General features: G+C 34.2%; 2 protein-coding genes across 2 annotated transcripts; both read right to left on the reverse strand.

Annotated features, from left to right (window-relative positions):
• Nucleotides 1–6,790: 6,790 nt before the first annotated feature.
• On the reverse strand, nt 6,791–7,325 carry LOC124089023 (keratin-associated protein 16-3-like). The gene has a single exon (XM_046438885.2). The coding sequence runs from the start codon at nt 7,288–7,290 to the stop codon at nt 7,054–7,056; it is 237 nt and encodes a 78-aa protein (XP_046294841.1). The 5' UTR covers nt 7,291–7,325; the 3' UTR covers nt 6,791–7,053.
• A 16,497-nt stretch (nt 7,326–23,822) lies between these two features.
• LOC124089229 (keratin-associated protein 19-3) lies at nt 23,823–24,484 on the reverse strand. The gene has a single exon (XM_046439228.2). It carries the CDS (start codon nt 24,452–24,454, stop codon nt 24,173–24,175), a length of 282 nt encoding a protein of 93 aa, XP_046295184.1. The 5' UTR covers nt 24,455–24,484; the 3' UTR covers nt 23,823–24,172.
• Nucleotides 24,485–25,470: the final 986 nt, after the last annotated feature.

Genomic DNA, 25,470 nt, shown 5'->3' on the forward strand with positions numbered 1-25,470 from the left:
TGATTCCATCTCTACCCCTCTGTGACAAGGTAGCCGCCAAGCAACTAATTGACCAAGACCACAGCAACCTTGGTCTTGGAATTCCAGCTTCCAGAAATGGGGGACAATTTTTCTTCTTTTAAACACAGTTACTTGTAGGTTTTTGAGAAGTTAACACACTCAGCTACTGTGTCTTTTGCACCATGATATGTGTGTGTGTGTGTGTGTGTGTGTGTCTGCAACAGTTCTCGGCAGTAGACATTATCACCAGGTTTAATTGAAAAAATAAAATAATATCTGTGCAGTTAAGATGCTTGATTTAATTCACAGTTGGTGATAAAGAAGAAATATAAACCCTCCTTGTTTTCAAAAAGGCATGTGTCCCCCACTATCCTAACTACTATTTAGAGTGGTTTGAGGGCTTAAAATACATCTTTATATCTTAATTTCTATGTTTTGAAGTATTATTAGAAATATGTGTGTGTAATTATATCTCTATATAGTTATATATTAATATTATAATATATTCATAATTATTATCATAATAATTATATATACCAAAATATCTAACATGAATTTGTCAGAAATCTTAATAACCTCCCCCTTTCTTAATAATTCTTATTAATTAGTTCTCAATAATTAAATGTTTACCAAGCTCATGTTGTGTCCAAGGCATATTTCTAGACATTTCACTGTGAGTTCAAGGCTGCTTAACTTCAAGACATATACAAAGGATGTTTATTTAGTCTTTGTTTTTTTTTTTATTTTATTTATCCTTCAGGTAACTATATATGAATCCACAGAGGATTAAAACTGCAATATCCTTCCCTTTTCTCCATCTTTTGTTATGTCTTACAGAAAGGAAAACCAAAGCAGTCACATAGGATACCAACCAACATAAGTAGTAAGAGAAACTTACTATGTTCTTCCTTTTTGTTGAAATCTTGCTTTAAGTTCCCTTGCCATCCAACATCTGGTAATTAGATATATTTTCATTGGTTATGCAAAGAAAGACCAGCCTTCTACACATAACTAAGAAAAAATAGATCTCATTCCTATAAGGTTCTATTATAAAGTAAATATATATATTTAAGAAAACATAAAAAAGTTAAAAAAATATTTATAAAGCAACTACACTTTGAATAAGAATATAACACAAAACATCATTCTTAAATATACATAAATTATATATATGTATATGTGTGTGTTTGTCTGCATGTGTGTAATACCAAGGATTGAACCCAGGGATGCTTGACCATTGAGCCACATCTCAGCCCTTTTTATTTTTTACTTTAAGACAGAAGTTGACTTTGAACTGACAATCCTACTGTCTCAGACTCCCAAGTTGCTGGGATTACAGGGAATGCCACTATTTCTATGTTAGAAATAATTTTGAAGCATAATAATTAGCCTGTGTGATAAGATGAAAACTAACTAATATTAATAAATAAATTCGAATAAATGAATTTTGCCATTCAAAGAAAATAGCCTATTGAAAATTGGTAACAGAGATGCCCAAATGTCCTCATCTGTGAAATTACCCATCACTTCATGGAATGAAATGTGGTTATTGATCTTAGAAAAGCTAACTGTAGGATGATATCAGGATTAAAGGCATCCCAAAGCACCTGTCTTTCTTTCTCCCACTCCCCGTTCAGTAGAATTCAGAGTCCACATCTTCCATAGCATGAAGGGTGGCTTCAGTCATATTGATAGCTTCATAGCCAGAGCTGGACCACAGCACTCACAGAATCCTCATTCTATGACCTCAGTGGTAGGAAAGACAATCTCATTAATTACTTAGGCTTTTATTTAGAATCATTTTCCCTGATTCCAAAAAAATGCATGATGTCTATGTTGACAATGACATGGTGTCTTCAAAGATTGCACACGAGAACACTACCACTTAAAAAATTCTCTGGCCAAGAATCATGGAATCATTTGTTATGACTCAGAATAATGGATGCACTCTTTATCAAATGACGTCAATATAATGGGAAACTATACCTGATTTTTCCAGTAGGACAAATAAAAGTTGATGATTCTTGTTCAAAATGCATAAATATGTCACTTTCCCAGTCTATTTTGTTAGAATTTTGAAAAATTTAAATTTTTTTATTGAAATTGAAATTTTAATTGTTTAAAAGATTGACCATCATTATACTCTCTTTTTAAGAAATTTGTTTTTATTCCTCTTGGTACACTTAATTTAATAATATGTTCTCAAAGAATTGACAGTGAATTTAGCATTATATAACCATCTCTAATTTACTGGAATGTTTAAGGTTATATGAGAATTCAGCACAATTTCTCTTTTTGACACATTACCCTGAGTTTTCAAAATCATCAACAAAAAATGATAAAAATCCTTTCCTACATAAGACACTTGTTTTTATTCCTTCAGAATGCTTAAATTTTTTTTCTGTCCATGTGTAATATTTGTCTAATACTGTTGGGTTTATTTGAGTCAAAGGAAATGTAAATCAATTTAAAAAAGATTCAGTGGCACTAAACATAGGTAGTTCTACTCTGATAGTTATCTACAGATGGGACTCCAGCTCCAAGATTCATTTTATGAAAGCATCAACAAGACAAGAACCTAAATTATCTAGTGGATATGAATCATCCTTACTGGAAAGATAACACAAACCACCATTTTATTGCTCATGAGTCAACAGAATTCATTTTTACATTCAAACCACAAAATATGAATCGAAATTATGCATCATTTTATAAATGCAATGAATGCTCATTGCTCCTTAAATGGTATAAATGGCAATCTTAAAAAATTTCATGTAAGTCATCTGTGAGGGCCTCAGCATTCCTTACCATGTGCGGTAAAGGCTCAAGCTTAAGTGGAGTGTCCTAAAAAGACGCAAAATTATATTATCTCCTTCAGACCCAAACCTACCCTCAGGTAAAACACACGTCTGATTAAAAGCAAATCTCTTTGACCTACAAGAGAATCAAGAAAGAGAGGTCAGAATATTCATTATGACAACTAACAATATTATCTGAAAGATACATTCAGTATCATTACGTGCTAGTGTGTGTGTGTGTGTGTGTGTGTGTGTGTGTGTGTGTGTGCTGCTGGGACTCGATCCCAGGCTTTCACTCATGCTAGGTGAATGTTCTACCACTGAACTACATCCTCAGCCTACAGTTTTCTTAAAATTCAATGCATTTTTCTAAGTAAATAAACACAAACTATGCTTTTGTAAAATAATTTCTTTACAATCAAATTGATAACTTGAAAACACTTTCACATACATTTTTTTTCTTCTGGTGCTATCAAACACCATCTGTGCATTTTCATGGAACATATTATCTTCTCCATTTTAGAAACACATTTTCATTTGTAGGATTGAACGTAGAATTTGAAAGTAGACTTATGAGAGTTCATAATCAATTATAAAAGGCTAAGAGATTACCTTCAGGTTATAAAAGGAAATAAATGAGGCTTTGGTGTGATTCATATAGTTTCAAGTCTAAGTCGAATTGTCTGGAGGAAATTATGAAAAATCAGTTTTGAAAAATCAGAAATAAAATAATTAAACTTATAATTCTGTCTCTTAAGAGGATTTGGAAATAAATTTGTCATTACTTTTCTAACTTTTTAGTATTTTAATTCTGTCATTGGAGGAACAGTAAGACTTAATCAATAACTTTTTGGATCACAGAATTTTATTGTTATGTTAATCATTTTTTTTCCTTAACAAATGTTCATTGAGGCACTGCATGAAGGTAAAGGTTATGTAAAGACCCTGCTTCAAAACCCATGTATTCTGAGAGAGAAATGAGTGATCTCCATCACTGATCTGTAATACAGTCACTGACCATCATAGGCACAAATATGCCAGTTCTATATTTCTGTGATCTGACAAAGAAACTTGGGAAGACTAATTTTAGATCTAAATTAATTTTCACAATAATATTTTAATTTTATTTCATAATAATTTGACATGCTTAACTATTGTTTTTTTAATAGCATACAATTATCTCATAAGACACAAATGCACCATAAACATATATTGGAGAAAAGATAGCCTCTTCAACAACTGGTGCTAAGAAAACTAGAAATCTATAGCCAGCAGAATAAAATTTAACCCCTATTTCTCACCCTGCACAAAACTCAGCTCAAAGTGGATAAAAGACGTAAGCATTGGATCTAAACCCTGCACCTACTAGAAAAAAATATGCAAGCCCAAATTTCCATCATGTCGGCTTAGAAACTGACTTCCTCAACAAGACTCTTACAGTGCAAGAAGTAAAATCAAGAATCAATAAATGGGATGGTATCAAACTAAAATCTTCTCCACAGCAAGGAAATAATCAAAAACATGAATAGAGAGCCTACAGAATAGGAAAAAATATTTGCCACTTGCACCTCAGATAGAGGACTGATCTCCAGGATATATAAAGAACTCAAAAACACTTAACACTAAAAAAACAAATAACCCAGTCAATAAATGGGCAAAGGAACTGAACAGGCACTTCACATAATAAATGCAACTGGTCAACAAATATATGGAAAAAAATGGTCAACATCTTTAACAATTAGAGACATTCTAATTAAAAATACACTGAGATTTCATTTCACTCCAGTCAGAATGGCAACAATCAAGAAATCAAGCAACAATAAATGTTGGCAAGGATGTTGGGAAAAGGATATACTCATACATTGTTGGTGTCACTGCAAATAAGTACAACCACTATGGAAAGCAGTATGGAGATTTCTCAAAAAGCTTGGAATGGAACCACGATTTACAGTTATACCATTCCTTGTTATACATCAAAAGCAGTTAAAATTAGCACATTATAGTAACACAGCCACATCAATGTTTATAGCAGCTCAATTTACAATAGCTAAGCTATGGAACCAAGCTAGGTGGCCTTCAACACATGAATGGATAAAGAAAATGTGGTATATATAATGGAATATTACTCAGTCATAAATAAGAATGACTTGATGACTTTTGCTTATAAATGAATATATCTGGAGATTATCATGCAAAGTTAAATAAACCAATCAAAAAAACGAAAGGCCAAATGTTCTGTTTGACATGTGAACACTAATACACAATAAGAAGTGAAGGGAAAGGGAAGAATAGAAGTTCACTGGATCACAAAAAGGGGAATGAAGGGAAGGGAAAATGGATGGGAAAAGGAAAGACAGTAGAATGAATTGGACATAACTTTCCTGTGTTCATATCTGAATACACAATCAGTGAAACTCCACATCTTGTATAAGCACAAGAATGGAACCCTAGTTAGAATAAGTTATACTCCATGTATTTATAATATGTCAAAATATACTCTACTGTCATGTATACCTAAGAAAAACAAATAACACAAAATTATTTATCAAAAAGATCAAAGAGTAGATTCAAATGTTTTCATCACAAAAAAATATGTATGTGAAATGATGGACTTGTTATATTTTTTAATTTAAAAATAACAATATTAGAAAGAAGAGAATCTAAGTACCAGATAGATATTCCCCCCCAAAATCATCAAATGACCATGCCTATAGGCAAAAACTGTTAAACATGCAAGCATTGCAACATATGAACTGAATGGTTCTGTTCACATCATTATTAAGAACTTATTTAAAATAAACAGAGCATGAGCTTTCCACAGGAACAGAATGCTCTTTCAGTTTTATTATTTTGTCTTTTGATATAATTCTCATGCTGAATCTGCTCCAAATCTTCCAAGTATACAAAGTCCTTGCACCAACTCTTAGGTAATGTTCTCTGGAGAGTTGAAAGCTCCTGAATGGTAGCATAAAAATATTGCACACTGGGAAGAGGTTGCACATAGAAACGGAACTTTACCAGGAGGTTTCAAGTGATATAAAGTTTGGGGACCTACAGTAAACCTACTGGAAACAAATTATGGAACGGCATACTGCAGGAAACTAAATTGTAAATGCACTCCCAGTACTTTTTAACTCTGACAGTGTCCAGGCTGATGTTTGAGAAATATCTTTTTGAAAGTAAGACCCTGAATCTATATGTGGGAAAAAAGAAATTCAATTAAACAAAGTCACTAACTTGTCAAGGAAGTAAAGTAGATTTATAAATGGTCAGTATTTAAAAATTAGCAGGGAGCTGTGGTACATGCCTATAATTCCAGCAGCTTAGGAGACTGAGGCAGGAGGATTGTGAGTTCAAAGCCAGCCTTGGCAACTTATCAAGGCCCTAAGCAACTCAACGAGACCTTGTCTCTAAAACAAATACAAAAGAGGGTTAGGTTATGTGACTCAGTGGTTGAGCATTCTGGATGCCAAAAAAAAATAAAATAAAAATGAAAATTGACCTGGATATACATAAAGAACATCATGAATTTGAAAATGCCACATTGTGTACATGGAACTTTTTATATCAGTATTGGCACCTTATACATTATTATAAATAATATTTTGCATCAAATTCATATTTATTTATAATTTATTTTCTGAGGTCACCATAGATTCACTGTCCTTTCATAACAATCCTCAGAACACAAACCTATTTATTAAAATAAAATTTGTAATTATTTAGTACCAAATCATAAAAGTGATAGTGCATAGAATTCTATTATAAAAAGCACAAAAATCACTGAAAACAAATGAGAAGTAACATAAGAAATCAACATTCTTTCTATCTTGTTCTTCCATATCTTTAGCCCTTAGAATGTTGCTCAGTACATGGAGACATGTAGAGAATACATACTGAATTAAATTTATTGTTGAAACAAAACATCAGTTCAGGAGAAAAAAAATCTAACATCCTGATGTAAATACCAAATTCCAATTTGAAATGAATGGATGAAGCCATGTTTGCTAGGTCAATGAAACATATTTATTAAAAATCATTTTTAAACATAGGTCAGGCATGGTCACAAGAAATGCTAGTGGGGAACAGTTCGTTTTAATGGGAAGATTCCAGTTTCTACTAGAATTGGTGACGGGGCCTGCTGGAGCTTGAAGTCAATAAATATTAGTTGTTTCTGCTACATCTAGAAAAGCATTTCCTCACTGAAGCACATAGGCAGGAGTGCGATGGTAGAGTCTGAGAATCAGCTAGCTTTTTAGTAGAATCCAGAGATTCCGTATCCTCCACAGCATGATGGGCGGTAGCATCCATATCCATAGCCTCCATAGCCAGAGCCATATCCATAGCCTCCAAATCCAGAGCTACATCCATAACCTCCAAAGCCAGAGCCATATCCGTAGCCTCCATAGCCACAGCCATAGCCCAGTCTGCGGAAGCTGCCACAGCCACAGCCATAGCCCAGGCCTCCATAGTAGCTGCTGTAGGAGCTCATGGTGTCAGGAGTGGTGAGTTGGTTTGACAATGAAGGAGATGTATCTGCGTGTGTGTCCTCTAGTGTCCCAGAAAGTTTTTATACCCTCAGTAGTGGGTGTGGTCAACAACAACAGGTGACCTCATTTCCATATAAAAGAACAATTTAGTTTATGAATTCCTTCATTCAGATTGTTCTTTTCTTACTAAACAAAGTATCCAAACTCTTGTTAAAGAACTGTTAGTGGTAATTATTATATTTTAATGAGTTTACATTCCTAAAAACAAAATGTTTCTTGCATGAACAAGGATTCCAGAATCTTCAGAGGCCAGGCTGCCGTTCTCATTAAAATGGTCTAATCTGGGTGATGGCTTCCAGTGGTCTGTAATTGTGTAACCTCAAAATGCTTTCTTTTTCATTTGCATCAGATTGTTTTAGCTATTGATCATTCCCAGGACCCAAGGTCTCCTGTCCATGATAGTCAGGGACTACTCACCCATAAAGTCACGAGGGATTTCCAGAGAGTCAAATTTAGAGGAAACCTTGTATTTTGACTCATTTGAACTTGGCATTTGACACAACTGCCCTCCTCCTCCGTTCAATTTTCTGTGGGACTTTCTTCTTTTAAATTCTATGGCAAATATTTGATTAGCTTCCTCTATCATTCCCTCACTAGCCTTCCCAGTTCCTAATCATCCATTAATGTGAAAAGTGTATTATTTTTTTTGTGGGGCATGATGGCACAACCCTATAATCCCAGTGGCTCAGGAGGCTAAGGCAGGAGGATCACGTGTTCAAAACTAGCCTCAGCAATAAGGAGGCACTAAGCAACTCAGTTGAGACCCTGTCTCTAAATAAAATACATAATAGGGCTGGGGATGTGGCTCAGTGCACCTGAGTTCAATCCCTGGTAACACCCCTAAAAAAAAAAAAAAAAGCATATCTTTTCTTTCTCAATCAATTTCAGAAATTTAATTAAGTATTATTTTCAATATTTAAAATATTTAGAACTCCTCTCTAAACATCAGCTTCACTCTAAACATCAGCTCCACTATTCTGGGTGTTTATTAGCTTTCTCTCATTAGAACTGCATTCAAATTCCGTGCCAGGTAGTAGCAAACTCTTTCTTTCTCCCCAAACAGCCTCTTGTCTGTATGTCAGTCACTCCAGCCACATGTTTAGTTGTGATATTGAAATCTTCCCTCTTATTTGATCAACATTTCTCTCACCTCGCCCACTGCTATTCACTGAGCTGGTCATCAGGTGAATCACACAAATGACATTCAGCTGCACTCTCAAATAGGTTCATTGTTATCACTTCATTCAATTCTTTGCCACTTCATTTTAAATCAATGTAAGCGTATTCACTCGTTGTACTGAACTGAGTGGGGGTCCTCATTCTTCTGATTTGTTCTTTATAATCAGCCAAAATTAATATTGTGAAAGCAAGTCTGATCATTTTACAAACTTTATATCTCTTAGTCAGTAGAAAGATCATTAAACCCCTTAAATTCACAAGCAAGTGCTTTTCAATGCCAAACATATTTCTCTATTTTGATCACTTACAATCTATCACATAGCTGCTTTTATCCCAAACATAAGTGATTGTATGCATTACAGTTCAACATGATACGGCATCAACCTACTGTAAGTTTTTGAGAATTAACAGGAACTATTCCTTTATCCCAGAATCATTTTTTATACTTCTTTACCCACCTTATTCCAACCCATCCTCCCAAACATAGGTCAAGTGCCACCTACTTCAAGAATATTTCAAGCATATCTCCAGCTATATCTACCTCAGCCTGATTTAGAAAAGCTTTCAGAGTGCTGTTGGAAATCTGGGACATCATTCTATCCTTTTATTGCACCAGATTTTAGAATACTAATCAATTGTTTACCTACCTTCCCTTTTATAGTAGCTCCCCTTGAGATCAAGGCTCTTGATTTTGATTACATCTTGTAACCTTTCTGGCTGAAATAGAGAAGTTACTATATTTTGGGTTGACTTACTAATAAGTTTATTGTTTCATAAAAATAAAAAAAATGGTGTGATTGATAGATAACAAAGAGATAATGAGCAGTGGGAACATGAGGGTAAAGGGATAATTCTATGAACTGGGCACACTGTGCTGACTCCCACATGTTTTAATTTTCAAAAGTAATTTACCTGCAGCCCTGCCTGGCTTAAGTCAATAGGATATGGCACATTCCTCAGGAAACAACCTGTTGTGTGCTGGAGAAATGCAGGTGTGGCAGCCACATCCCCAAAACTCTATAAGAAGACAAGTTATCCTGAGCGAATTTATGACCTCTGCACAGACAAGATCTTCCAGAACTCTGAAAGATACTATAATGAGAAACAAAGCCTTCATGACCACTAAAATCTGTAAGAAACAATTAGAACCAGTCAGCATGGGTCAAAGTGCCGAGGTGCCTTGGATGTTTAACATGTCACCCCTCCATGGGGCAAGACCATGTGCAGTGGGGACCTGAAGTCTGAGGCCATCCTGATGGCAAAAGTCCAGAGGTGGACCTGGTAGGACTCTCTGGAAACTGCCTTGGGACCCCCATAGAATTGGAATACAGGCGGGGTGTGCCATCCCTCTTTTTTCTGAAAGAACCCACTGTCCCTTCCACGTGTCACCTTTTCCCTTTTCCTGTCCCACTGATAAATTCTTGCCTTCTCTGAGTGACATGTTTGAAATTGTTCCAGTGTGATCTCAAGAACTGGTTACCAAGGGCCACCCAGCTTCCGTGGCCCTTCAGGGGGCTCTTTTTGGGAGGACCTTGGCTCTATAACATAACCTCTGCCTGCTGGATCTCATGGAGTTGCATTCTTCTGAAAGTACTGCTCAACACTAGTAAGATACATCTATTTCAGTGTTCTTATAACCTTCTGATCTATTACATTATCTAAACTGAAATGGAAAAAATAATGCTGGAAATTCAGTTTTTGTTATCAACTTACATCTTGATATTCCTGGGTAAGCGTGGTGATAGCAGCTCCATAGGTCTGGATCTCCCAACATATTCCCTAAGAAATACACAGGCCAAAAAACAAAATATGAAACTATACAAATTCTATTCTTTCAATATGTCTATAAGATGGAGGCCATCACAGACTTCAAATTAGGGGAAAAAGAAATAAGTCAAAGCATTAATTCTAGGGAAAAATTTCTTGATTTTTATTCCCTAACCCTGTGTGAAGGGCCAAGCAATATCAAGGGAAAATGGATGCCCAGAAGCAAGAAGAAGAGAACAGAGTGCCTGAGATGAAAAAGGTTGCCTCTGGAAAGGAAGATTGTTTCAGGAAAAACGGCTCCAATAAGGGGAAATAGTGCTTTTAAAAAGTAAATTGTAAGGTCAGAGTAGACTACAAGCAAGTACTTAAAAGATGTGGGAGAACCAGGCAATTTTGGAGAGATGATCAATCTAGAAAGAGTAATGTAAAGAGAAGAGAGGATGCCCTTTAATAACTCTATAGTGTAGAAATCAAAGTGTGAGGGGGAAATATAGGACTCTAAGAAAAAACACCAAGGCACAAACTATCAATTCTGCCTCTCTGCAAAGCAGAACAGTGATTGAATAATAATACTTGATACATTAAAAAAGGAAGACATACCCTAAGGTAGACCTCATAATGAACTCCCAATTACCCATTCCATGCACAGATTCAGAAGTGCCAGCAGTCTTCATCTACACAAAGTTCTACAATAAAAAGATTATTAAAATACTAAACTGATAATCCCAAAGAGAAAGGGGGAGGGGGATGGAGAGGTAGAAATGTTTAACAAAATATTATATTGAGTTAAATATTATCCAACAAAATGTTGGACTATTAAGAAAAAAAAAACATTCATGAATTAGCAATTCAAAGTGGAAGAATAGAAATGCAAAAGAGAGAGAAAAAGATCTTTTAAAATTCAGGAAACACATATAAGCATTAAATCATACCTATATGAAGAACAGATTCCAACACAACTAAAGAAAAACAGATTGCATTGGGTAAAAGCAGGAATGTAATAAAAAAGGATGAGTTTGTGCATGAAAGTCAAAAAAAAAAAATGATGAAAATGGAAGACAGACCAAAATACTACTCATGTAAGTGGAATTTGTTGCAAAAAATGCAACAGAATGTGTTCAAAATTACATTCCAAAGAGAGTTTCTGAAATCAAAAGGCCCACATAGAGAAGTTGATATAGTTATTAATTACCTGGTGAGATCGACTCAAAAGCCATCTTTTCAAGACCTTTGTCATAAGTTCTGGAGATGGACAGAGTTGACGGCAGTGTGAAGTGCTTAAAGTCCCTAAAACATACACCTAAAAGAGTTAAAATAGTAAATTTTATGTTATTTATATTTTCTCACAATAAAAAAGGGACTTAAATCACACACACAAAAAAATAATCTTCTGGGCTTCCTGGAAAAGATCAAAAATTTACAATGGCACAACAATTATATCCTTGTCAAACTGCTCCAAAGCAGCTCAAAGAGCAAAGCTTTTATTTTTTCAACATTTTCAAAGAAATACAAGGAGAGAAAATGTGAACCAAGCATTCAAATATGTAGGTTGTTGTGAAAAGAAATTGCTTTAACTATTGCAAGAATCTAGGTAATATTGGACTCTTGTATCCCTCTTGAACAACCAACTGAAGATTCAGCAGAGCTAACTAAGGAAGCTTAGTTACCTGCTATTGAGATTTCAACATATTTATTTTTCAATCTAAGATTAATCCAAAGATAAAAACAAAAGAATACTATGTAGACATTATGTGGCATGAAAAAGTAAAAACAATCCAATTAAATATGAAAGAAGGGAGGAGGAAAGGTAAAAAGATACGTGGTAACTCAATAAGAGATGACAGAAAATGGCTATCATTAAAAAGAGGCAAATCAGTGAAAATTTAAGAAAACAAATGACTAAGACGTTTTTAAAAGAAAATATATAATGAATCATTGGGCAACAATTAACCACCAAAACCTTTCTAAATACTAAATTTTATTATAATAAATATGTACTATTTATTATAATAAAATTTAGTATTTAGTATTTACTAAATTTGCAATACTAAAAATAAAAAGTAAATATTGTGTAAAGAAAAAAACACATATAGAACAAACATTTATAACCAAGTGATTAAGAAAGACTAAAACTTAAAATATATTAAAATTAAATAAAAATGAGATGCCACTATACATCTACTAGAATGTAAAAACTTTCCACCATTGATAACACCAATTGTCAGTAAACATAAAGAAGTAACAGGAATCTCATTCATTGCTGGTAGGAATGGAAAGTATTATAGTCTTTCTGGAAGATTATTTGGAAGTTTGTTAAAAAAAAAAAAAAACTAACACACTCTTACCATGTAGTTCAACAGAGAGCATCTTGATATTTACCCAGCTAATATGAAAACTAGCTACTCAAAGAATCTGCATGTGAAAATTTATAGTAGCTTCATTCATAACTTCAAAAACTGGAGGCAATATCCTTCAATATACCAGTAAGCAGTACCACCATACAATGCATTCAGTAATAAAATAATCAAGCTATCAGGATGGAAAGATATAAACAAATCTCACCTGCATATTTTTGAGTAAAAGAACCTATCTAGAAAAGGAGCATGCTAATTCCAATTACATGACATTCTAGAAATGGCAAAAGTACTGTAGCAACATCCTCCAGACATATAACATGCATACATATAGAGGTTAACAATACTTTTTCCAAACTTGTATACAACGTGGAATGATTGGATCAGGATAATGACATATCTATTACTTCAGATGTTAAGCATTTCTTTGTCATTGGAATGTTCAAATTCTCTCTACTAGCTTAAAGTAGCTACTAACTGGTGTTAATAATAATCATCTTAAGGGCTGGGAGTGTGGCTCAGTGGTAGAGAGCTCGCTTAGCACAGGCAGGACCCAGGTTCGATTCTCAGAACCACATAAAAATAAAGGCATTGTGTTGTGTCCATCTTTAAAAAAAAAGATTCTCTCTCTCTGTCTCTCTCAAAAAAAAATCATCCTACTATTTTACAGAACTTAGGAGCTATTAATCTATCCAACAGAATCCCTGTTCCTATTAACCATCCTATCTCCATCCCTCCTTTCCCACACCCTTCCCAGGCTCTGGAAACCACTCTTCTATTTTCTCCTTTTTTGCAATCAAATTTTACCTTCGAAATATAAGTGAGAACATGTGGTATTTGTATTTTCATGCCTGACTTATTTCACTTAATATAATGTCTTCCAGTTACAACCATATTGCTGCAAATGATAGTTTCATTTTTCTCTATGACTAAATAATGAGTTAGCAATCCTAACACTCATTGAGAAGAAACAGAGATAGTAAGAAATACCCACACATGCAGAAATCCAAAAAGCTGCATTAGTTTCAAAGACTATTTAGCCCAAGCTTTGAAGATACAATCCTTATGCAATAAATTGTTTCAGAGCATTGAGAATAAATAAAGTCTCTAATTACTCTTTATGAAACTAATGTACCTTTCATTTAACTTCAGTAAAGGCCGAACATAAACAAAAATAAAATTATAAACCAATATTACTTATGAATATGTCTACAAAAATACTAAATAAAGTATTAGCCAATAGAATCCAATACCATGATAAAATAATACATGAGGAAATGAGATATGTTTTAATAATAAAATCTGTAACAATATTAGGTATTAATATAATGATTATATTGATAGTTTTAAGAACAAAAATCGTAATTCTATTTTCATAAATATGTAAAAATTTTGACAAATTTCAACACTCATTTCTGATATGTGCACTTAAAAATAGGAATCGATAGATAATAATAATGCAATAAAGTTGTCTTAAAATCAGTATCTTATTTAACTGTGAAATCTCAGAAGTATTTTCAGGAGAAAGGCAAATTTGCTTAACATATATACTATCACAATTTGTTCTGGAGATATTAGTAATGCAGTTGGACAAGAGGTATCAATGGAGGAGTGAGAGTTGGAAATAGAATTTAAAAAAATACTACTTCTATTGGCACACAATATGATGCATACTCCAAAGATCCTTGAAGAATAAATAATAAACTAACTCAAGGATTAAAATAATTCATTAATCAACAGGATATAAAAGTATTATAAAAATCAATGATTATCATATACATAAAAGAGTAAGATACTACAAAATAGAGAAACCTATACTCACAAAAGGAACAAATAATGTATAATCCTTCACACTACACTTAATAAGAAATGTTCTAAGCTTATATTAGGTGATTCAAGTCCTGAAAGAGTTAAAATTAGATTCAAGAGAATTGAAAACATCCCCTCTTCATTGAATGGATGATTTAATATTATAGGATGTAGATTTCCCCCAAATTGATCTATATTTTTAATTCAGTTTCAATAAAAGTACTTATAAGCTTGTTATTTTCAATGATTATAGGCAAATCGACACCAAATTTCATAGGAAAAATAAATATGTCTGAATAACAAGGAAAACACTAATATAAAAAGAATCCAGAGAATCTCTAGTCCTAGATATTAGATATTAAGATATTAAGCCCATGATAAAGGCCTCTCTGAAATGAAAACAATATGATAACAATCATAACCAAAAAACACTCAAAGAAATAAAACATAAGATTCAAACATAGAGTTAGATAGTATGCACATTCAGCATGTGCTAAGGTACATGCCACATAGATATTCTCACAGACAACACCTAAGAAACTAGTTGGTCACTTTAAAAAGATTTAAAAGAAAAAGATAAAGGAAATCCACGTTTTCTCATGACACATAAGTATTCACCTTCAACTACATTGGAGTTCGAAATAAAAATATAGAGCCCACATAGAAAAAAAGAGAAAATACCTGAATTCCTACAGAAAATTAAAAAAAAAAGGCTTTTGGACTTTGACTCAAAAGTTGAAAGCAAGAAAAAGAAAAGAAAAAACGAAGTTTGGTTTTTAATTTACAATTTAATTGCAGTTTGTATATAGAATTATATGTATTTTTGTTTGTGTGCATGTGTGTCTATGTCTGTATGTGATATTTGTGTGTGTGAGAGACAACAACATCACAATCATAAGTTTAAAAACAAATGATAAAGAGAAATACATACACATAACAGGTACTGAAGATAAAATTATTTTATTCTTAAGATATAATGAACTTGTATTAACACAAAAATGGCAGATAACTAAAAAGATAAAATTTAACCAAAATTAAAAATTGGTAATTAAATATAACAAAAGATGTTTACCCACACTCAGAATAAGAGATACAACAATCATCACTAACTTATATGCTACCATTCACATATTCATGGGCAAACATTTTAAAATACGACTGTGTATTCTATTGGTGAGGCTCTTAGATAATATCCATTCTTGTACCTTGCTCATGAGAATGCAAATTGATAAAGTCCATATTAAATGTGTGGTAAGGAGAATAATAGTCCTTTACAACAAAGGAAACCTAGGGGCTGGAATTGTGACTCAGTGGTAGAGAGCTTGCCTTTCACATGTGAGGCATTAGGTTTAATCCTCAGTACCACATTATAAATAAAACAAAGTTATTAAAAAAAAACTGGATTGCTTTATTTTCAAAATACATCTTTAGTTCTTTTTTATTATTTTTTATTGGTTGTTCAAAACATTACAAAGCTCTTGACATATCATATTTCATACATTAGATTCAAGTGGGTTATGAACTCCCATTTTTATCCCAAATACAGATTGCAGAATCACATCGGTTACATATCCACATTTTTACATAATGCCATATTAGTAACTGTTGTATTCTGCTACCTTTCCTATCCTCTACTATCCCCCCTCCCATCTTCTCTCTCTACCCCATCTACTGTAATTCATTTCTCTCCTTGTTTTTTCCCATTCCCCTCACAACCTCTTATATGTAATTTTGTGTAACAATGAGGGTCTCCTTCCATTTCCATGCAATTTCCCTTTTCTCTCCCTTTCCCTCCCACCTCATGTCTCTGTTTAATGTTAATCTTTTCCTCCTGCTCTTCCTCCCTGCTCTGTTCTTAGTTGCTCTCATTATATCAAAGAAGACATTTGGCATTTGTTTTTTAGGGATTGGCTAGCTTCACTTAGCATAATCTGCTCCAATGCCATCCATTTCCCTGCAAATTAGAAAACCTAGTGTGTTAGTCAGCTTGGATTACTATAACAAAAATACCCGAGACTATTAATTTATAAAGAAAACAAGTTTATTTTGTCTTTCCATTTTGGAGGTTCTAGTTGATGATCTCTTGTCTGTATTGCTCTGTGCATATGGCAAGCCAGCACATCATGACAGAAGCACATAACAGAACAAAACTGCTCACCTCATGACCAGCAAGCACAGGTAAAGGAACAGGCTGAGCTCCCACAGACTTCTTCTGGAGCATGCCTCCACTGACCTAAAAGAGCTAAAGACCTTCTACTAGGCCTCAAGGTTTTTTGTTTTTGTTTTGCTTAAGATATGGTCTCACCATATTGCCCAGGCTGGTCATGAGCTCAAGTAACCCAAAAGAGAGTCAATGGAGCAGCCTCTTGATTATCTGTGACTAGAGGCATGAACAGCCTTACCCAGATGGTCTTACCTCTTACAGATTTAATCATATCCCAATATTGCCAACTAGGGGACCAAACCTTTAGTATGTTAGCCTTTGGGAGACTTTTATAATATGTAAGTTTGTTAGTTTACATGGTCCAAGAGATTTTGCAGATTATGGAACTTAACCATATGGAGAAATTATCTTGTTATCCAGGTGGATCCAATCTTGTCATGAGAACTTAAAAGCAGAGATCCTTTCACTGGTGCAGAGAACGAGAAAGATAGCAGTATAAGAAGAACTCCATATTTCACTCCTGACTTTGAAGATGGAAAAAGGGGTCAAGGGCCCAGAAATGCAAGAACTTGGACAGGTAAAAGAATTCGAGTATCCTACAGACTACACCACAGGGATGTAGCTCTGCTAAGGCTGTGGAGAGCATCTGACCTATGAAACTGTAAAATATTATATGTGCGTTGTTAAGCCTCCAAACTATAGTAATTTATTACAGCAGCAATAGAGAGCTAATAGATTATTTCACAGTAACTAAAAATGTGTAAACTTAGTAATTATCAATGCTTCTTCAGATATTTTTCTGAAGCTACGCCTCTAACAATACAAATAAATATATATACGAACTTATTCATTGTACATTATTTGCGATTTAAAACATTGAAGGAACACAGAAGAGGGTATTATCCACATTTGAACATTTGAAATTTTAAATGAAAAAAGAACATATTTTTAAACTGATATGGAAATATTTCTAGGAAAAAAAATACTGTTAAGTGAAAAGAAAATGCAATAAAATATTGTGCTATGCTATTATTTTTTTTTTCCAGAAAGTATAAAGAAAAGAAAGTAAACATCAGATTATTTTTGTGGGGGAAAAAAAGGAAGGATAAATCACAAACCAACTAAACTGGTAACCTATAGAGGAGTAGTGGAGCAAAAGTAAAAAGAAAGATGAAGCAGAAAGGATGCATTCATGCTCTAAAATTACAGAATTTTCTTTTTGTCCTTTTTTTCCTATTTATTTATTTATCTGCTTATTTATTTATTTATTTTGGTACTGGGGATTTAGCCAGGGGCACGTACCATTGAGGCACATCACCAGCCCTGTTTATTTATTTAGTTAGTTAGTTAGTCAGTTTTGAAGCAGAGTCTTGACAAATTGCTTAGGGCCTCACTAAGTTGCTGAGACTGGATTTGAACTTGTAATTCTCCTGCCTCAGGCTCCAGAGCCACTGGAATTACCGGCATGCCCCACCACACCCAGCTCTTTTTGCCCTTTGTTGAAAAATGTTTATTCAATTGTATAGTTGGTGCTCTTTTCTGGATGGCATACATAGTTTAATATCATGTCTGTGAGTTTGTGAGTTTTCCCTGCATTGTTGAAGATGGCAGTATTTTGTCCCTTACTGTTGTTTTGTAGAAATATGCCACAAGGTATAAATCTATTATTTGCTGTCCATTCTGGACATTGAACTCTTTCCAGTTTGGAACTACCAAGATTAAAGCTTCTATGAGTGTCCTTAAATATTTATTTTCATAAGCATAGACACTCTATTGGATACAGTCCCAGGACTCCAATTACTATATCATAGAAAATATAAATGTTCAGCTTTAATAGATACAGATGGTTTTCTAAAGTGTTTTTATTAATTCATATTCTAAGTAGTATTTTACAAAAGTTCCTGTTGTTTGAATTTCTACCTTCATCAACAAAACACTGATTTTTTTTTTTCGTTTCTAATAGATGAAATAGCACTGTCTTGACTCAGGTTTTAATGTCCAAATCTCTGATGACTAACAGTTTTGAACAAACTTTATATATGTTACTTGGCCATTTAGACCTCTTATATTAAAAAATGTTTAAGCCTTTTTTTAATTAAATTTGTACACTATCTATATGTGCAATATATAACATCCACATACAAATGTGTCAACTATCCTTGTCTGTGACCTATATGTTCATTTTTTTATACTTTCTTTTGGTGAACAATAATTTGGAAGTTCTAAATATTTTTCTTCTTTGTGATCATGTAGATAATTGGTGATTCTCTTAAATAAATGGTAGAATCATCTTGTTAATATATGCAAAAAATTATACTAGAATATTTGTATTTTAACTAAATTTAATCTATGAATCAAACTTGGCAGAATTGTCAATAATAATGATTGTTCCAAACTACAATTATGATATATCCTCCCTATATTTAGACACCTTTAATCTAAGTACACTAAATCACCACTAAGTGTGGAGGCAAATGCACATCTAAAATCACAGCCAAGATCAACATACCTGGAACAGAAGCCACTGAAACCCTAAACTTGAAAGAATAATTTAATGTTGATTTGGATAAATTGTTGGTGATTGAGTAGGTTCTAATGTGAACACAAGAAATTTAATGTCATTAAATTCTCTTGAAAAAAGAAAAATACCTTCATGGCTCCAAAGAAATAATTGAAGTTTATAATCATTATAAACTAAACCTAGAGAGCTCTATAACAAAGTCCTACTCAACAGGAAAAAACACTCAATCAGAATTTAAGCTCAGTGAGGGGACGGAATTCTCCCACTCTGTCCCTTTCAGTCTTATGTGTCTACTCTTGGAGACCAGTGTCACACAGAGGGATGGGGCAGGGATGTTGTGAAGTATGTGGGGAGAGATTCCCTGTATCCAGGGAAGAGAGTAGGGCTCAGGGAAACAATCTACAGCCCCTGAATACACCTACAAGTTCCAGTCTTTTGAGAGAAGTCTGCCAAATGGTGAGAGTTAATTTTAAGACTGTCAAATGGTAATGTTCTCCTGAAACCTTTTTCTGCACCAGCAGGGTACCAATATAATAGCAGATTACAGCAGAATACTGCTGCAAGACACGGATTCCCTTTCAACAGAAGTACTTAGAACTAAGTTCAAGTTCCAACAGAAGGAGACAAGCTGATGTGAACCCTACAGCTACAACAAGTATGTGGTATTCTAGTTACTAACAAAATTAACACAAATTTCACACGAAAAGCCTACCTGCCACAATTCCAAGTACCCATAAAGCAAATGTGACTTTTCTAAAACACCCTCTCCTATTCCAATGTCCCGAAGTTTTTCTCTTGTGTTTTCTTCTAATTGTTTCTCATTTTTTCAGTTTTTATACTTAAATCTATAATTCATTTTGAGTTGAATTTTGTAACTGGTATGAGATAGAAGTCTAAATTTATCCCTTCATACTAATGCAATTTTCCAAACACATTTCATTGAAAAGAATTGCTATTTCTCCAGTGTGTGCTCTTAGTATCTTTGTTGAATATCAGATGTCTGTACATGCATATGTTGGCCTCCAGGCCCCTATTCTGTTAGTTTATGTACGTGTTTTTATGCCATCACCATGCTACAGATATGTAGAAGTCAGGGAATATAATGCCTCTTAATTTCTTCTTTTTTCTCAAGAAGGTTTTGGCTAGTTCTTTGGCTTTTTTTTTGGGGGGGGGGGTGCGGTTCCATATGAATTTTAGGATTGCTTCTCTAGAATTGTGAAAAATGTTATTGTTATTTGGGGAGAGACTACCTTGATACTGTAGATTGATTATTATAGCATGAACATTTTAACAATATTGACTTTTCCTTTCTTTGGTATCAGGGATTGAACCCAGGGGCTAACCACTGAGCCACATTCCCAACATTATTTATTTTGAGACAGGTTCTCTCTAAGTTGCTTAGGGCCTCACACATTGCTGAGGCTAATTTTGAACTTGTGATCCTTGGCCTCAGCCTCCCGAGTCTCTAGGATTACAGACATATGCCACCATGACTAGCAACTATATTGATTCTTTTAATCTTTGAATATGGAATGTCTTTGCATTTTTCTGTATCTTAAGTGTCTTCCACCAATGATTTGTAGTTTTCATTGTAGAGGTTTTTCACGTCTTTAGTCAAATTTATTCTTTTTATTGTAACTATTGTAAAATGGGATTGCTTTATTGACTTATACTTCAGATCATTTATTATTGCTGTATAGCAATGCTATTGATTTTTGTTTCATCCAGAGAACTTTCTGAATTCTTTTATTAGTTCTGGTGGATGTTTTGTGTTTTCTATATATAAGTTGTGTCATCAGCAAACAATGATTTCCTCCTCCTCCTCCTCCTCCTCCTCCTCCTCCCCCTTCTCCTCCTCCTCCTCCCCCTTCTTCTTCTTCTCCTCCTCTTCCTCCTCCTCCTCCCCCTTTTTCTTCTCCTCTTCCTCCTCCTCCTCCTCCTCTTCCTTCTTCTTATTTTCTCCTCCTCCTCCTCCTCCTCCTCCTCCTCCTCCTCCTCCCCCTCCTCCTCCCCCTCCCCCCCCCCTCCTCCTCCTCCCCTTCTTCTTCTTCTCCTCCTCTTCCTCCTCCTCCTCCCCCTTCTTCTTCTCCTCTTCCTCTTCCTTCTTCTTCCCCCCTCCTCCTCCCCCTCCTCCTCCTCCTCCTACTCCTCCTCCTCCTCCTTCTTCTTCTTCTTCTCCAGTTTGGATGATTTTATTTTCTTTGTCTTGCCTGATTGCCCTTCCAGTACTTTCAAAGATTAGTTTAAATAAAGTGGTAAAGTGAGCATTCTTCTCTTTTCCCATATCTTAGAGCATGAGCTTTCAGTTTCCCCCACTCAGTACAGGGTTAACTGTTGGTTACTTATTCACAGATTTAAATATGTTGAGGTATATTCTTTCTGTACCTAATTTGTTCAAAATTTTTATTATGAAGTCAGGTTAAATTTTATCAAACGCCTTTGAGTTGTTAGTCAACTTTTTCTCGCCAAAATACCTGACAAGACAAACCTAGAGGAGGGAAAGTTTATTTTGGTTCATGGCTTCAGAGGATCCAGTCCATGGTTAACTGACTCCATTGCTCTGGGGTCCTAAGGTGAGGTAGAACATCATGGCGGAAGGAATGATGGAGGAAATTTCCTCAGCTCATGGCTGTTAGAAAGCAAAGAGGTAAAGAGAGAAACAAGTGACAATAGATAGTCCCCAAAGGCACATTGCTAGTGACCTAGCTCCTCCAGTCATGCCCTACCTGCCTACAATTACTACCCATTAGTCCACTCAAATTAATCCATCCATTAGATTAATTCGCTGATGAGGTTACAACCCTCATGATCCAGACATTGTCTAAAATCCACACCTCTGTACCTCTGTACCTCTGTACCACACCTCTGATAGATGCTTTCAACATAAGAGTTTTTGGGTGGAAATTCCAGATCCAAATCATAACACTTTTTCTTAATCTATTGATATGATTTTTGTCTTTCATTTATTGGATGTGTTATTTCAAATAAAATGATTCGTGTGTATTCAACAATTCTTTCATCCCTGGAATGTAATCCACCTTACCATGTTGAGTAGTCTCTTAATATGTTGTTTGATTTCATTTGTAAGTACTGTATTATTTTACTTATATGAAGAATATTAAAATTTGTTTCAAAAGAAATTACAATTATATGGAGATTTCCAGAGGTTGGAGAGACTGGGGAACAGGATAGATAGGAAATGTTGGAACAATGGACAATAAGTTATGATTAGATTGAAGTTCTGTGTGTTACTGAAGTGGAGTGAACACAGTTTATGATTGTGTATTGTAACCTAAAAGCTAAGATACCAAAGTGGTTTTTCCCCCAAAATAAGTGATAAATATTTGAATAAATTGATACATTTAACCTGATTACAATATATATATATATATATATGAATACCATGTGTAACCTTATTAATATGTGCCATTTTGTGTCTTTACACATCAGTAAAAAATAATTTAAAAACAAATGAAAACAAATAACATATCTAGCATTTAACAACAACAAAAAATACAAGTCAGGGCTGGGGATGTGGCTCAAGGGGTAACACGCTCACCTGGCATGTGCGGGGCACTAGATTCGATTCTCAGCACTACATAAAAATAAAATAAAGATGTTTTGTCCACCGAAAACTAAAAAATAAATATTAAAAAATTCTCTCTCTCTCTCTCTCTCTCTCTCTAAAAAAAAAACACAAGTCATTCAAAAACGTTAAAAACACCACATACTGAAGAGAAAAATCAATCATCAGAGCTAGACTCAGATTTAATATGATGTTGAATTAACGGGCTGAGAACCTCAATTTATCTGTGGATATATGTTTATAGATTATTTAACTTATTCTGTTAATAAATCATGTTTTTGGTTTTCTATTGGTGAACTTTCCTTTCATTCTTTAAGTAAAACTCTCTTAGACATGAAGTATTGCCTATTTCATATATTACTGTATTACATTTGTTAAAATATTCCTAAGAATTTGGCATTAATGCTGATGAGAAATATGGACTTATAATTTCTCTGTAGATGACATTACATTTTTTATTGGAAATTTTTTATCCTCAAAAAATACAATGATGTGTTTCATCTTAGTTTCTGAAAGACAAACTGTTAAGAATTAACCAGTATAATCATTGTCTCTTAATTTTTTATTTTATTTTTTATTATTTATTTTTTTAGCAAAGTTTGTAATCATTTTAATCATTCTATTTCTACATGAGATATAGAACTATTCAGGTATTTATATTTTCTTGAGACATCTTAGTAAATTTAACTTAAGATAATTATGTTTTAGATAAAAATAAAATGGTTTTCACTTTTTTCCTATGACATATTTTACACATACACAAAGATAAATATTACAACAAATACCTTACACCTCTATATTGCTTTTTTCATGAAAAAAAACATTTAAGCTAAATTTCATTATTATCATAAAAGCCTTTGGGCTTTTAGACACAGAATTCTTCTATTTTACTGAAGTAGAAAATATAGATATTGGTAACAATTCATTTAATGAAAAGGAGAAAGTGATGGATGAGAAAAAGGCATTAACAAAAAGAAAACAAGAGAAGAAAAGAATGTCAGTAAAGAAAGAAGAAGTTGGAAAAAATAATCATGATGTAAAATATGTCATTTAAGTTCTTATATATAAGAGAAGGATATTGGCATAGTTAATGATGTTATCAATTCATCTCCGTTTATTGTAATAAAAAAATTAATGCTCATGACGAATTGATTATGTAAGATAAAGTTTATTATACTATGTCAGATACTGAAAGGCAAACATTTGCAGAAACACAAATGATTCCCCATCCAGTACAAAGAGAGATGAAGAACATCATCACTAAACAGCATCACTATTCAAATGCCAGCATCGAGTTCATCTAGTTTTCTTCACATTACAGTCAGAAACCATGTGGTCCAAATAGAAGTTCAGCTATAAAGACAAGATGAGAAAAGCATACAGGTTGTGGAATGAAGTTTTCAAAACAATCAAGGGCAGGCATTGTAAATTTTCAAGTATTTATTCAGAAGTATCCAGAGATCCCGTATTCTCCACTGCATGATGGGCGGCAACATCCATATCCATAGCTTCTGTAGTCGAAACCATATCCGGGTTCTCCAAAGCCAGAGCCACATCCATATCCATGGCCTCCAAATCCACAGCCACCTGTCAGTCTGCGGAAGCTGCCATATCCATAGCCTCTGCCATATCCACAGCCATATCCACAGCCATGGCCATAGCCCAGTCCACCAAAGCTTCCAAAGCCGCAGCCCAGGCCTCCGTAGTAGCTGCCGTAGTAGCTCATGGTGTCAGGAGTGGTAAGTTGGTTTGGAGTTGTACAGCAGTTGTGTGAATGCCAGTGTCCAGGGACTCCTTATATACTCTGATGGTGTAGAAAGCCGCACCTCCAAATGCCATCTCCATTAGAACAAATTACTTGAAAACGATGCCAACTACCTTGTTTCCTAACAACCAGCCGCTTATGGGTGCAACTAGCTCTTTAAAAATTATGCAATGTGTTTGATGTTCTGCTTTATTTGGATTCCTACAGAAACATTTCAGCTCTAATAAAATACTGTGGTGTTTATATTCTTCGTATATGTTTGAGTTTTTGAGTTTCAAACTCCATAAACAAATCCCTACAGCTTCACATATTCAAATTGCATCACATGAGCTTGCATTTACCCTCTAATTGTACTTTTTTCTTTGACGGTCTATGGTTGCTCATTCTTTTCCAAGCCGAGTTGTGTACCTCCATTCTGCCGAGAATTCGCATGAATTTAATCGTAATTGTTCCCTGAAATGTTCCTCCTGTTTTAAAAATGGCAGTCAGCTATGATACATGTCTTGATACAAAATGCTTTTAAAGTCAGCTGAGAATCACATTTTGTAGTGCAATGGTAATGCTTATTTTTTAAACAGCCACAAAATGATGTCAAAGGAATTTCCCAGGCCTCATGTCTCCTGTAGAGACAGCCTGGTTGGTGGATAACTTGAAAGACTGCTTAGAGAAAGCTTTCCTAATTCTTCGTAAATAACTTTGCCACAAATTTATTCTTATTTTGGATTATAAATTCTATAAAATCATAGAACAGTGTAGTTACAGAATTTAAAAAAAATAGATGATTGTTTTTTAAAACAATAAGAAAAGTATAATTTATAGAATCAGAATTTGTGGCAATGATCTTTAGTGGCAGGTAAAGACTAAAACCTAAATGTTTTAATTTTTGGCCTTTGTTCAACAGGTAATTTGAATTAAGAATATAATTGCAGTTTAGACTCTTGCATGAAGTGGTGCACACCTGTAATTCCAGTAACTCA

The sequence above is a fragment of the Marmota monax genome, unplaced genomic scaffold, assembly GCF_021218885.2.
Source record: "Marmota monax isolate L192 unplaced genomic scaffold, Marmota_monax_Labrador192_F-V1.1 WCK01_AAM20220418_F8-fsc00125, whole genome shotgun sequence".
Lineage (NCBI taxonomy): Eukaryota > Metazoa > Chordata > Mammalia > Rodentia > Sciuridae > Marmota > Marmota monax.